The sequence below is a fragment of the Amblyomma mixtum genome, chromosome 4, assembly GCF_055824585.1.
Source record: "Amblyomma mixtum isolate Tamu chromosome 4, ASM5582458v1, whole genome shotgun sequence".
In the NCBI taxonomy this organism is placed as follows: Eukaryota; Metazoa; Arthropoda; class Arachnida; order Ixodida; family Ixodidae; genus Amblyomma; species Amblyomma mixtum.
Genome location: NC_143015.1, coordinates 97,839,746 through 97,855,492, shown reverse-complemented (window position 1 = coordinate 97,855,492; position 15,747 = coordinate 97,839,746). Strand labels below are relative to the sequence as shown.

At 46.4% G+C, this 15,747-nt stretch overlaps 1 protein-coding gene across 2 annotated transcripts in view; it reads right to left on the bottom strand.

The window, feature by feature from the left end:
• LOC149347545 (uncharacterized) overlaps positions 1–15,257 on the bottom strand; it is a 54,029-nt gene extending 38,772 nt beyond the window's left edge. Inside the window, exon 1 of one of the 2 annotated variants that reach the window (XM_089587192.1) lies at positions 15,088–15,257. Coding sequence is in view for 1 of the 2 variants with exons in the window: in XM_089587190.1 (XP_089443316.1) it covers positions 8,147–8,159 (13 nt within the window). In the remaining variant the exon portion in view is untranslated. Of the gene's footprint in view, positions 1–8,146; positions 8,254–15,087 lie in introns of those variants that run through there. The other variant, XM_089587190.1, reaches the window with a different exon arrangement.
• Between the last annotated feature and the right edge of the window lie 490 nt (positions 15,258–15,747).

The following is a 15,747-nucleotide window of genomic DNA, read 5'->3' as shown; positions in this document are numbered from 1 at the left end:
TCGACGTCGATGGCCATGTTGACGTCTACACACTATACATTGACGTCCATGGCTACATTAACGTTCACACACTATATCGACGTCCATGGCTATGTTGACGTCCACACACTATATCGACATCCGTGGCAGTCCTGAATCTGTGTACTATGATGACGTCCATGCTTATGTTGACGCGCACACACTATACATCGGCGTCCATGGCTGCGTTAACGTCCACACACTATATCGACGTCCATGACAATGTTGACGTCCACACACTGTATTGACGTCCATCACTATGTTGACGTCCACACACTATATCGACATTCGTGGCTGTCCTGACGTCCGTGTACTATATCGAGGTGCATGGCTATGTTGACGTCCACATACTATAAATCGACGTCCATGGCTACGTTAACGTCCACACACTGTATCGACGTCCATGGCTATGTTGACGTCCACACACTATTTCGACGTACACGGCTATGTTGACATCCTAATTTTTTTTCGTTTTTCACCTATTATTAACGAATCACATCTCATCGACCAAACATCTACCACAGCAACATTTTATCATACACTATCTCACGCAAACCCAATTTCACGCATTCATCTTCTGAGAACGACGTAATCATGCGGACGAAAATGCGCACACTTTTTTGCTGACGCGATAGAGCCATATAATGCTTTCACATTGAAAAAAAAAATGATAAGCGTAACGTTAAGAGATCGGAAACGGACGAAGTGGGTGAGGGAACAAACGCGGGTTAATGACATCCTAGTCGATATGAAGAAGAAGAAATGGGCTTGGGCAGGGCATGTAATGCGAAGCAAGGTAACGGCTAGTCCTTAGGACTAACGGAGTGGATTCCAGAGAAGGCAAGCGTAGCAGAAGGCGGCTAAAAGTTAGGTGGACGGATGAGATTAGGTTGTTTGGAGATACGGTGGGCGCAACTGGCAAAGGACAGGGTTAATTGGAGATACAAGGGAGAGAGAGACCTTTGCCCTGCAGTGGGCGTAGTCAAATTGATGATGATGATGACACGAAACAGTGAGCGCATCTGCTGCATGCAGAAACGCATTCCTACAGCGACTGCCCGTAAAAGCCGCTCTATTCTGTGAAGACTGTGTTCTCCGTATTCGTCTGTAGCGTGCCATCATGGTCCGGCAGCCGAAGACGACGACTGTCCCAGTACACCTGCCAAGCACGCGCAGACTGGATTTTCATGGCTGCTTAACTGCAAGGCCGGCGCAGCGCTGTTCCATCCCAGCCTGGCTGAGCGCGTCCAGCCGAATATATTTGTGGAGACCTGACGATGACTGGTGCCCACGATTCGTCTCCACACGTCTAATACATACTCCTCTCTTTGCAAGCTCGCCTGAATAACGAGGCTAGCCGGTCATCCTATCTGCTGCGCCATGTGCGTAGTGAACGCGTTACGAGGGTCATGCATACACCACGCTAGCTTCCAGCAAAGAGGTGACGGTCCTTTCCGGTGGCGACTGCAGAAAAGCCGCGCACAGCGCAGAATGTGCCGGGAATTGAACCCCCGAGCTGTCGACTCGCAGACCGGCATGCCACCTACCGGACCACAAATTCTACACTGTACAGCGATATATATTGTAAGGTGGGCCCTTAGGGTGCCGGAATGGATTCGAAGAGAATGCGCACATAACAGGGGCGACAGAAAGTCAAATGGGCAGATTAGATTAGCAGGTGTGGGGGGATATAACGTGGCCGTTGACGGTACCGGGTTAGTTAGAGGTCACTGGGGGACCCCTTTGTACTGCAGTGGACATAGCCGGGATGATGATGATGATGATGATGATAATGAGTCTCGTTATGTCAGGAGAATCATTTGCCCGCACATCCAGCACTCACCAACGATTTCGAGCAGTTTAAGAAAAGCTTGTGAGTTTACTTTTTTTTTTATCCATGACATGACATTTGTCTGCTCTTGATTTGTGTCCTATGAATACCTTCTCCTTTTGCTCTTTTTGTTTATTGGCCATTTATTTTCTGTGTTACCACGTAGGTACATAATTGCTGCTATCTGCTTTCAGAAAACTGAGCCATACGTCGTATTGTAGCCAGTGGTTGTTCTAATTCAATGTGTTGTGCGAATTGTGCTCACAGTGTGTTTACCGACCACTGCCCTCAGTGATGCCAACGTGGTAGCGGGGGTATCTGCGGTAAATAAACAAAGCTGCAGGACTTTCTCCACAGGTATAGGTCGTTGTTGCCATAGTATGCGAGAAAGGAATACTTCTACTATTCATCTTTTGTTTTATATTTGATTTATCTAAATGAGCGAGGAAGAGGGCATTTTGAGTCTGTGTTATCCATGACCGCGTGATCTGAATGAGCCAGGATGATTAGGGGTAGAAGAGGTTGGGGTAGGTTTCTTTATTGGGAAGGCTAGAGGTACGCAAGCTTCCTTTAGTGCCATAAAACGCATGGTGGTGGTGGTGCAAAACTTCTATTTATGGTATGTAAAAGAGAGGTATTGCTTGGACCGTGCCTGAAGGGCCCGGCCCTCACAATCACTTGGAGGGATCCCCAGTCCGGGACCCCTTTGGCCTCCGCGGCGGCCCGGGCTCTTGTCACCAGGGCTCGTTGGTCCTGGAGAGCTGAGCAGCCGAGCAGGGCAGCCTCCCAGTCCTCTCGGGTGGGGTGGGGGTGGGGTGGGAAAGCAGGATTGGCAGGGAATGCCCACACCATGCGATACGTGTCCGCAAACACTTTCCCACAACGTGGACACTCGTCCGAAAAGGCCGAATTGAAATGTTTGAGCACTGCCGGGCACAGTACCGTGTTGGTGTAGAGGCGAAGAAGCCAACGCTCCTCTGCCGTCTTGAGGCCTTTACAGGGGGGTAGGTATCGGCCGTGAGCGTTTTGATACAGGAGAGAGATCTCCCGAAAAGTAAAACGCATCGCTTACACTTATCTGATGAACCTTATGTAAGCTCTGGAAGGCAGGCGCAAGATTCGAGAAAGTGAAAACCAGAAGGCAGAGTGCTTCGACGCCATGATCACAGGCTATTCACTACAGCCTATAATTACTCGCAAGACCATTCAGTCCAGGGTTGCAAACTTATGATCTATTATGCAGCACTGGCATATACTGAACTGCCTTGCCATTTAGCGCGAAAAAGTCAGTGTACTGGTACTCGACAATGTCATTTTAAACAGTGTACTGATGACAGACTGTTACACAGCATATGATACTGCACCTGCAGGTACCTGTTTTACTCTAGCGGTTTAGTTTTCCAAAGAAATTGGTTACCTTGTTTGTTTGTTTGTTTGTTTGTACATTTGTTTGTACGTTCGTTCGTTCGCTCGTACGTACAAAGCGACGTCAGCGTGCATCTCTTTCACGTTCAGCGTGGTGGACTGCTGACGTCAAAGGCCGACCCACTCCTGACTGTTCTTTCGGGGGGGGGGGGGGGGGGGGGGGGGGGACGCTGTCATGTCGACGCCGCATCTCTCTTGCGTCACAGGTACTTGGGTCACGTGACCACAGTTTTCGTCGATTTACCTTGGCGACATCACTGACGTCAAGAAGTGGCACCCAGTTCTTTTTGAAATCGTAACAGGAGCGGATCTTTTGAAATGACAGGTAATAACAGATGACGGATGCTAGACAAACTCAATCGATAGGCACTGGAACAGAAAAAAAGGAAATATAACTGAAAATTCATATTTTTTAGTGCGGCCGTGACTTTTAAGAAGTGGAGAAGTCGCGGTGTTTTTCTGTCTTGTGCCACACGTACCCGAAGCCCTGGCGATGACAAAGCGCAAGGTTGCTGACGCTTGCTCGGCAACATTTTGCTCCGAGAAAGCTTGTTTCTCGAGAAAAAACGCGAAAACGTGACACAGGTCTCGCGAAGAGCTGTTATGAAGAAATTGGGCGAAAATGTACGAAACAGCTCAACAACTATAATCGAAAGGAAGCTATTTTCGGGGGGAAAAAAAAGAAGAACGCCACAGGAAAATAATGCGTTATGGTGCTTCTTGATTAATGGATTTTCGTAGTCGTCGTTAGCACAAAATGACCTCATCGCTTAAGAAGACCGTGTAACCCGTTGTCATCAATCGCATAATACATAATGCATTCTCCATACGGAATTCCATAATCCATTGGTTGTGCGATCGGTGCGCTAACAACCCTTATAATATTGTAGCCATATATGGGAGAGCACGTAGTGACAACATAAAAGGGGGCAACGCATTACCAGTGGTCAACCAATGACCAGTTGGTTAGTAAGGTAGAGAATCATACTATTTGCATGCTTCTTTCTAGATGGTCTTCTTCTAGACCAGTAACACAGATGGCGTTTTCAACCTCAATGCAGAAAGGACAGAACTTGTTCTTCGTACTAACTTAGAAGTCTGTCTCGTCGCACGACGTCTCTCTCTCTCTCTCTCTCTCTATATATATATATATATATATATATATATATATATATATATATATATATCAACAGGTTTTGAAAAAGGACAGGCTCTGTCCGAAACGTCGACTCGCATAAATGGTTACCTAAATGTAGCGTTCCTCAATTTCGCAGGTTACCTCTAGCAACCAAGTACGGTTACCTTTTAGCGCCATAGAGTTTCTTACTATTACCTAGAGGGAAAGCTGGCAGCCCGTCTATGGGAGTTTGCATGGCGACCCCTCGAGACCACTTCAGCCACCATGGACGCTCAAAGCATCATGGGGCGGTGAGCTACTTGTTGCGGAACTGCAACTTTTGGCCAAAAAATAATAGAAAAATTAAGCTGTTTGATAACTACAAACGTCCTAATATTCAATATCTTGTCTGATTGCAACAAACAAGCAGAAAAGAATTTAAGTGCAAAGTTTGCCCAAAATAAGAGACGACTCGCTCTCCTATTGGCCTAGTAATGAACACTATAAAAACTAATATTTCGTAATTAACAGGCGCACTTTTAAAAGTAAATATGTTTTCAAACAAGATGTTGTTGCTTAAATACTATAAGAGGTTTTTTAATGAAATTTCGGAAAAGCGAAACCTTTTATTGGAGTCGTGTGTCGTCGCGTTTTCACTACTAAGGGTTTTGCACACTGCGTTCGCGGGAAAGTCGTCTGCGCACACACGAACAGAGTTTTCGGAATGAAACGTTTTAGTAGTGCCACTCCATGTTTCCGAAAAATTACGACTATGCCGCAACAAGTGGCTCACCGCCCCATGATGCTTTGGGCGTCCATGGTGGCTGAAGTGCAGCGCCGCCAGCTTTCCCTCTAGGTAATAGTAAGAAACTCTATGTTTAGCGCTATATATATATATATATATATATATATATATATATATATATATATATATATATATATATATATATATATATATACGAACATGTGGGTGTACTATACCAATATACGTGCATATATACATCGCGACGGCTGAGTGGTTATGCATGTTCTCCTCTTCGAACAACTAGGTTGGTCAGTCAATACCTGGCCACCACCACTACCACCCGCGCACTTTCGACGAGGTTGCGAAGAGCAAAGCCTTTTCCCTATTCGGAAATTTCGTGTGTCCTCCTACGAATCTCGAGAGGAGATCGAAGATTCACCTCGAATTGCTTCCCTCCATACTGTACTTCTCACAGCCTTAGCTTAGTGCTTCCACGTCGAGCGAAAAATACGTTAGCCAAACAAACGCTCGCAAACACGTGAGCCTGCATCGCGCCTAGCTTCTTTCCCTAAGGGCGCGAAAAAAACACCCAGCTGCTGTTTTCAACGTCCGGCCGCTTTTCTGTGTGGAATTCATGTTCTTCTTTCCATCTTGAAGGCTTTCTTGCTCCCTTCTTCTTTTTTTTTTTTTTGCCTCGGGGTCTAGAGAAGGAGCGTCAGCAGTACACAAACGAGCGTCCCAGATCCCGTGTCACGTGGTTCTCTCTGCTTCCAGGATCCTGTTACCCGCTAAAGAGTTTTTTGTTTGTTTTTAGCTTATGCCCCTGCCGGAGTTTGCCTGCTTCCTGTCCCCGACGCCTGCTGGCGGTGTTTTGTTTGCCCCCTGATGCCGAGGTAGCGAGCGGCTCCCGAGTCTGCCCGGAAGGAGCTACCATGTTTCGTCGAACACAAGCCGCACAGCACTTTCGAGGCAACTGACGGGGAATTCGACTCACTTAACGGGAAGATGTAGTTTCGTACCGGACATTGGTCATTGATGGGTCATTCAAAACAAGGTTTGGTCAAATGTTTAGGGGAATACCCCAAGGTGGAGTAGATTTGTAATAAGGGAGTAATTACTCATTGACGTCCACCCAAGCGCAGTCATACGCTAAAAAGGAAAGCTATACAGCTTTCTCAGAAACTTCGTAGTTAAAGAAAAATTCGTCCTGGTCCGGGGTTCGAACCCGGGACCATCGCTACACCGGAGCAGTCGCTTTACCAATTGAGCTAACCGGGACGGCAAGCTTATGGTAGGGCGAGAGCGAATTGATCAATAGCTCGAAAGCTGTATAGCTTTCCTTTGTAGCCGTACGGCTGCACTTGGGTGGATGCCAGTGAATAATTACTCCCTTATTACAAAACAAGGTTTGTACTCACGACGTGGAGTTATCCGTACGATGCTTTTAAGACCTAAATGACGGAAGTCAATAGCCACCGAAACCAAAGAGCATAGGGGGAAGTCTTTTTTTTTTCATTTATAGCTTCTCATCAATGGGAGATTGGTAAAAAGCACCAGAAAAAACAACTACGTCCCGCTGGTGGGACCCGAACCCATGACCTCAGAATTTCGCGTCCGGTGATCTACCAACTGAGCTACGGCGACGGATGTCCAATCTGCTACTTTCGGAGGTATTTATGCGTAGTGTAAGCTAACCTTCGTAGTGCTGTTATGAAGGAAGCTTAGATGAAAACCACGAAGAAACGATCCATAACTGGAGAATTCAAACACGGATTAGCAGGAGAAAACCGAATATTACTACACCGCACATTTAACTCCATTTAATAGCACTCTTCTAGTAGCGTACCTTTCCAGGAACCTTCCTTTTCATCTATTTCTTTCGATAGTCACATTTCGTGAGCAAACTAACTTTCTGTGTTACTGTCGCCGCTCTCAACAAGTACTCGTAGTCCGCCGTTCGTCTGAAATTTGAGTCGGCTGCTATAGTCGCCCAAGGCCATCAACAATACTCGTTTTCCAGCAATTTTTTTGCGGTAATTTGTTTTCATAATTTGAGAGAACTATTAATTGTACTCAAAGACATCCCATGCCTGGGCTCGGAATAAACGTTCGTATTTAAAAATAAAAATCTCAAACTAGCTCACGGAGAGTCCCAAAAAGCAAAATTATTGTCTTGTGCGTCTAGCAGCATGCGTTAGAGAGGTCATATGGCATCTAGAATGTAATACTGATGCTTCACTACGTATTAAAACGCTTGTCTTTAAAAAAGAGCTTCACTAAGTAATGGTCTACTACTCTGAGACGATAGCAAAGTTATATTCCCGACTGTGTCGAGGTCAATGACCGAGTGAGAAAACGTACAATTGCTCTAAATGCGACGTGTGTCAAAGCAAGCAACGTTCAGCTGCATTAACTTGCGCAAAAACTCCTGCTTTAATAATAAAAAAGGAAAATCGTTACAGACATGCATTCTATGCACCCTGATTTCACGTCAGTTTGTAATTAAAAGCAAGCAACATGTCTAGACATGCCCATCTAAAAATGGCACTTAGCTTACCAGTGCGTCATCCACAAACAATGATCCATCTCCAGGCAGACAGGCTCTCGGTAATCTTCAAAATGCGCGTCACTTGTTAAACTCATTAACAACGTGGATCACGTGGGCGTCTCTAAGCCCGACCAACACAGCGGTTTAGAGAGGTAAGTGGTTAATTACTCGCCATCGCGAAATAGTAAATTGCGCAAGAACCCCGGATTGACGCGACGTCATATAACATCGCTCTGTCCCGAACGACCAGAGAAAAAAAACAAAACGGAACAGTTTTAAAAGTGTCTAGACAGGCTTCTCGTTTTGTCTAGTTGCTCCTGTCGTAACTGCCGCGGCTTTCGGAAGCAGGTGCTCAATTATCGCTCTCAATCAATCAGCGCACAGAGGCCCCTGTTCGGTGACGAAACGCAGATACACAGAGAGAAATATCAAATAAATGAAACCAAAAAAACTTGTGCGCACCTGCCCGTGTCATGGCGTCGGCCGCAGCGCCAGATGTTCGTCTGCTCCTCGCCCTGTGTCGGACGTCGTCTGCTACGTATCGGCGCGCCGAGCGCGGGCCGGATTCCTTCGTCTGCGCTGTTCGTCTGCTTTCCCCTCTTTGCGCTTTTTTTGTTCTCGTCTTCGCTTTCGGCTTTGGATTTGTCTTGCTTCGATACTCTTCTTCGGAGACCGCCGCTAGGGGTGTGGCTCGGAACGCGGCGGACACATCGTTCGTGACGTCACCCAAAGGGAGGGTGGGGGGGGGGGGGGGGATGGCGTTCTGCCTTTGATGACCACGCTCTCTTCGCCCTTTCTCTTTTCTCCTTGATAAATTAAAAGGCCTGAGGGAGGAGTCTGGGCCCGACAAATTGCCGAGACTCACACAAGCTCGCTTGCTCTGAAGTCGGTGCCGACGGACGGTTATATATTTGGCTGCTCGTTTACGTCGCTATAATCCTGCGAGGCAGGATAATTCAGCACTGCGCGATAATAAAGTGCGAATTTTCGTTCATCGCACTATTGCCGCTCTTTGTGCTACTGCTAACTAGAGAACTTGTAACATAAAAATTGATTTCACCTACTTCTAAATATGTTTTTTCCAGCTCTTGCCGTGTTTGCTAGAAGTGCGTTAAGTCCATGGGATTAACTCAACTCCAAGTGAAGTCATCATTCGGTTAATTACAGAAACATGCGAATCGACGTTTGCTGCGACTGTAACGGGAGCAGAGAATATATAACCCAACTGTATCTAATTGAGGTCTCGCCTGCTGCGAACTGGTTCATCAATGAATTTTTAATCAGGTCTCAGGCGTTAACAATAGGTGGTGCGCTCTTTAAGAAAGAGCCCGCTTCTACACTAATAACGGTAGTGAATTGAGCTCCTCGATTAATTTCTTCCCAGTTCTTTGTTTTACCGAATAACTGGCTGTGTTTTGGCGATGATGCTAAACAAAGTAATCCCCATTACAGTACCTTCTCTGTCAATTGTTTCGTTTGAGTTGTATATCATTCAAGAGCGTAAATGCGTAGGGCTGCAGATTTTAAACTCTCGCAGTTTTTTCCCCTATCTAAAAAAATCTTTCGAGAAAGCTTTCGACCCAAACGGGGGAAAAAAGAAACACTAGCCATTTAAGAAAATGGGGTCTTTCACGACTGCAGCACTTGAAAGGAAACGAAGGAATTTTTTTTATTTCATTTCTATACTGTACCCTGCCCTGATGAAGGCTGCATTAATACGAAAACTAAACCTTAAAAGAGAAATACAACTTTTGTGTGCAGTCGCTTTGTGTTTGAAAGAGGCATGAACCGCGTTCAGCGCAGCCAGCTAACAGTGGTTTTCGAGGGCGTTTATAGTTAGAGGCGCGCATTATCCCGTGGAAACCATGGTGCCTTCTTAACGACGCGCACATCCTCTCGTCTCTCGGATGGCTGCAGAACTTTGTTTGTTAACGCTTGAAGCCTCCATCTCGTCTTGGTGTTTTCAAAGCACGAGCAAAGTTTGATCCGCTAATCGATACGTCTGGCTTCTTCTTCTCCCCTTGAACTTTTTTTTTCTCTTTCAAATCCTCTTTAGAATCCCTCCTCCACCCCCCCCCCCTCCCCTTCCCCTCGCGTTGTTCTCACTTCTGCATTTTTTTCTTCTCTTTCCTCGATTTGTTGACTTTTCCCTCGTCGCGGACACTGAGCACACACAAACGTCAAGCAAGCTCATGAATAATTGCTGAATAGAAGGTACGCTAAACGAGATTTGTTCTCGATGCTTTCCTTCACGGTGATCCTCGGGGCAATGTCGTCGTCGTAGTTCGTGTGGCAGATTTTGAAACTCAGCTTGAATGCGTAGCCCGGAATGCGAACCACGCGGGAAATTCGCATTCACTGTCTGTCACACTTGGGAATTCTTCGACGAGAGCCGTGGTACAGGGAAGAAGGTATGCCTGTATAAACTCACGATCCCAGCGTGATTATACTCGTCGCCCTGACGACAGCCCAAAAGAACGACAAGATACAAAGTGGAGCGCTGTTTCGTTGAATGCGATTTGGGCCAACACCGTAAAGATCCTCTTGTGGTGGTTGCCAAGCTCAATACAGCGTTTTTTTTCTTTTTCTCACATTCAACCGGGTGGCACTCGGTTTCGCACAGTGACGTCACTGTAAGCGGAATTTTGTTTGAAATCGATCTGTTCTTTTTCGAACGCGCACACCACGGGAGCGGGCTGGGGTTTGCATTTTCTCGTACGTTGAATTTAAACGGCAGCTTTACGTTAACTCACCAAGTAGTGTTTTAATTATTATATCTGATTTCATTCGGCAGGACTTCATTGTGTGGTTCTCTTTGACGTCCTTGCGTTGTTCGTTTTGTCTAAAGCTTGTTATGCATTGTTCTTTTTTTCAAGCGGCGACAGTGAAAAGGGTAGTTTTCAAGCAGCAGTTTTTTTGTTTACCCATTTATCAAATGGCTTTCGGGGAGTGGTCACAAGCATCGACCACGTTTAGAAGCACTGTTCGCCATTGATTATTTAGTCAGCTAGTCAACGAGCCAGCTACCATCGATTAGGATCCAACCGCCCGCTTTCGCAGTCTGCGCATTTCGTCAGTTGCGCGGAATTCTATCAGTGCGTTCCTTGGCCCATTCTGTAGCACATGCTGTCGGACTAAGTGCATGTACAGGTGCGGACAAAAGTAAACCAAGCACGCAACTGTCTTCGAATATTTTTCACGCGTCACCCAATTGAAATTTCCAGAAGTGGTGCGTGCGTGCTGGTAGCGGAGGTTGGTGGGCTTTCTTGTAGACAAACAACGCTTCATCATTAGCCATGGAGAAAGCGTGATTGCACTTCGAACGCAATAGCGTGCTCCGTTTACTTATGGGCGCGCCTGCACATATTCGTGCAAAGTACTCTAGCGAAATCTCTGAGAAACCAAGCAGCATTCATCAGGTACGATAGACGAGCTAAGCAGTGGAGAGTTCAAACTACGGCCATAATCAAAGCGACCGCCAAAGATTACCTGCAACATTGGTTTGTTTATCTTTCCCTGATAACTAATTAACTCAGTTATTCTTACACAAAAATAATTGCAGTGGTAATTAAGTCGTTTTCTTTTGATTGATTGATTGATTGATTGATTGATTGATTGATTGATTGATTGATTGATTGATTGATTGATTGATTGATTGATTGATTGATTGATTGATTGATTGAATAGCGCTACGATGAGGCTATCCTTTCACGATCCCTTGGCAGCCACGTACGATGATGCCTGTTACGGCCGGATTCCGCAACGCTCAGTCATGACGCTCTTTCCAATGCTCCGGAAAACGGCGTCACGTCGCAGTTACACCGGCAAACTTCCCCTATCTCCACACATTCTTTCCGCTCTCGCAAAAGCGAACAAGGCGAGGGTCATGTCTTCATAATAGTCGTCGTTCCTATATCCGAAGTTTCCGCTTCAACGCAAAGAACAATACCCGAAAGAGCAAGAAATGAAATAAAAAAAGAGCAAACAGGAGAAAGACAGACGTTCGCAATAACGGGACGATTGAACCGCCCGTTCTGCTGACGCGCACGGCCGGCGAGGTCCGTCGGAGGCCCATAAGGCAACGAGTGTTCTGACTGCTTTCGGCGAAAAATATATGAAAATCCCTGGAACGCCGTTAAACCCGCCGCCGTTGACCCTCTTCGGGCGATGCCAATCTTATTTAGTGGTCAGGGAAAAACAGATGCTATCTGAGCTCGGCAAAACAGCGTTCGAACGCGGGAGGTATGTGGAGGAACCATTCCGCACGATTTGTTAAATTCGTGTCCGAGCCCCGGAAGTCGCGGTAAAAGAAAACGGCGCTCAGTTCTTCTACATTATGGACGCTTAAGTAACATCGATTGAGGAGACGCGTAATTCCACCGAAGGTTGCTCCTGACTTGAGCTGCAATGCGTTTCACTACCACAACATCGCTTTGCAAACGATGAACTTCACCGGATTAGTTGACCATTGAATGCCACTTAACGCGCTTACTAATCAACACAGCTCATGTAGTTTCTAATGGCGGCCGCCACTGACGCTACCATGTCTCAAAAGCCATGTTTTGTTTCTAAAAGTCTATTTTTAAAACCTGCGTAAAATACTCACTGAAACGCCCGGTGTACTCTACTCCTTATTATATTCCCCAACAACGTTCTTACTCCCATTCATGTCATTAGTGTAGCTATAACCACAGCTCCGACAACGTGTCTTCCTCAAGATCCAATCAACAAAGGCAGCATTTTTTAGCGTTTAATTTGGTCCTATGCCATTCGTCGCTGCTTCCGGTGACGTGTCCAGGGGTATTTGACGTCACGGTGAATGCCGCAGGAGCAAACCATTGATGTCGCTTACTCGCATTGACGTGCTTCGCACCCATGTCACCATGAAGGATCAGCGCCGACAACGACGAGTGACAGGACATGACGACACGTTTGACTCGCCTGATCAGCTTCATAAGGGTTAACCCTGCCTCGAGAAATAAACTGGACCCAGCGACTCGGCCGGACTGGATGCATCTACAGTGGGGCGTCTACCGCGGGCGCTGCGATCAGACCTGCCGTTCCAATGGTCGGCCGTTTGAATCCGCATTCCTTATTGCTTACGTCACGATTGACGTCATGACCAAGTAAAACGAAATGAACCGTGGCTCCAGATTACGACAAATTTCGACCACCAATTTTGTGCGTCGTGAAAGGTGGTTTCGCCACGTGGTGATGCATTATGCGGCAAAGCCCACAATCGTTAGTGTAGGTTTTGGTTTGTTGGTGGTGGACCGAAACTTGGAGGCTACCAAATTGGCTAGAATTGAGGCTAGAAATCGTGAGACGAGCAAAACGAAAAGCAATTATAAGTGTAACGTTAATTAAAGGGAGTAGCGCCGTTTATTGAACAAAGACAGTTTTAGATAAAATTGAAAAGAAGCAATAGGCACAAACACTACAAGGAATACGATGAACTGAAAACGGATGGCTTGTGAGAGCGTCATAGAAGGTTCCATGGGTAGGGAGATGTTATCGGTGGAAACCGACTGTCAGATGGAGTGGCAGGCTCAAGCAATTTCAGGGAAGAATGGAACAACGTCTGGAACGAAACCGGCATAATTCGGGACCCGAAATCGTATAGCATACGACATGACAGGGAGAAACTGTTATCCAGGAGTGGACCTAACTCGGATGATTATGATGATGATTATGACAGCTGTGGTGATGGTGGTGGCTTGTTTATATGTTTGCTTAAAGCGCCTATTCCCAGCAAAACGTCTAATACAGTGGTGCACGGAATTAGAAAAAAAATTTATTATTATAAGAACACTCAAAAGCGAAAAAGAAAAAAAGCTCATGGTGATGATCATAATGACGATGTGATGGTGATAGAGCAAACATTTGGAAGACTAATGGCCGTTAATCGAAATGAAACTATTGAGGAACGCACAGGATGTAAAAGATGGAAGACACTCGGGATTTAAAGTAGAATATGGCTTATACGGGTTAGCGGGTGCATGTTGACGAAGAGGATGTAACAGGGCTAAGACGAAACAAAGGAAACGATACAAACACTGGCGTTGACTAGCAGCCAAAATACGTTAGTTAGCGCAAATGTGTGTCTCTCTCTCTTTGTACCGTCTTTGCGCTGTTAATCGTCTCCGTCAACATTTATAGTAGCTGAGGTTTGATAAAGGTAAGAGACCAAGGCTTGAAATACGGAGTACAGCAAAAACAGAAGTATGATAAAAAACATTACCGCGACAACCACTGAGGTTGAGAGAGGAGTTGTGTTAAGCCTAAGAGCCATAACCATGTGCTCTTCCGAACTTATAGGAGTACTGGCATGATCCTGGGACACGCTGGGGGTCGTAAATTGAGTGTCAGCACTCTTTCGTTCATGGACTTGCTTCGCGTCTTTTTACAGCGCCATCTGTTATAGCCAGACTTCCCCGAGATATCGCCGGTGCCGTCCCCATAAAATAACATCTAGTAGGTGCATATCAAGGTCACTCGTCCCACTGTAAGGATAACGAGAGTGATTTACGCGGGTCACGTGACATGCGGCGAGCGCAGTTAGAAAGAATAAAACGTCGATTTGGATTTCCAATCTGCTGTCGCTTTTCTGTGTTGCATGACTAACATGGCAGGTGTTCCAGGGAAGCCGGCTACTAATTTTTGAATAAACGGTCTTTGACGTAAAGAGAAGCTTTCTGCGGAGTAGTAATACCGATGTTGGCGGACATCAGCAAAACAGGCGAAGCATGGTAACTAGTAAAGTGATTAACTATACTCTAATTGTGAAATTTTTAACTATTACTGATAAGCAATTCATTGTATTTAGTTATTTGTGGCTGGCCGTTAGTAATAACCATGTCGCCGCCCCGAATCCCTAGCCCAGTTGTCTTTATCGTTGTGATTTTCACGCGCCCATACACACGCACACTCACACAAACAACGCAGTCACGCAAGGCGAGGTCCCATGACATTTCAGAGAGGCTAAAAAATTGGCAGTGGCTTAGCTCGGCTATACCAGGATATACGTAGTGAAAGGTAAGGCATAGCTTAGATAGCCTTAGCTAATCTTGATTACAAGTCGTTAATCTGGTTGTGTAGCTGTGCTGTTGTTTCAGTCCTCCGACATGTTATCAGACATGCGACGCAGCTGGAGAAGCGAGCGGAGGCGAGCGCAACGACGAGGCAAGCGGTGTGACGTCATACCAAACGGAGGCTCCGCGGCGAGGCGCGCGGTGTGACGTCATGCCAGATGGCGCGGCGAGCGCGCGGCGTCCGCCAGCTGCGGCGGTTGCTAGGCAACGGCTCAAGGTCGGTCTCTGTGCCTCCTCGGAGCAGCGCCACAGCGAAATCTCAAGTTCGTGGCCAATGTAGCTTTCGCCACAAAAATATGCGGGACCCCTCACCTTGTCTGAAGAGCGACTCGGCGACGGTGGGCAGCTGAGAGCGTCTTGAAGCTCCGATCACGATCACGGGCCGGCTACGCGTTGAGAAGAGCGATCCCCAGATGCCGGGATGGTCGCTCTGGCTGCGACGGCCAACTGGCCGGGAGCCTTGGAATACATTGAAGCTGTCATGAAGGAACGTCATCGCCTGCGCCACCCCCAAATGGAGAGAGAGAGAGACGAAGGAAGGAAAGATAGTTGCCTGCATCTGCAATGTCTACCAATCCAGGATCAGCTACGCAAATACTTCTCAAATGGCGTCGTAACTTCTTTTGTCTTTTTGTTCTGAATAACAATGTATATTTGGTCAAATGTTTAGGAATCCCCCAAGGTGGAGTAAATTTGTAATAAGGGAGCAGATTACTCATTGGCATCCACTTAAGCGGAGCTATGCGGCTACAAAGCAGAAATATAGCTTCCAGAGAAACTTCGTAGTTAAAGAAAAAGTCGCCTTAGTCTGAGGTAGAGGGAATGCTCCGGTGAAGCGATGATCCTGGGTTAGAACCCTTCAATACTGCTACACCGGTACCTTACAATTTTCCAATATTCAAAATTTTTGTCCTAGAATGTCTGACATGCATTACTATGAAGCTGCCTTTTTATGGGCGCATAACTCGCGCC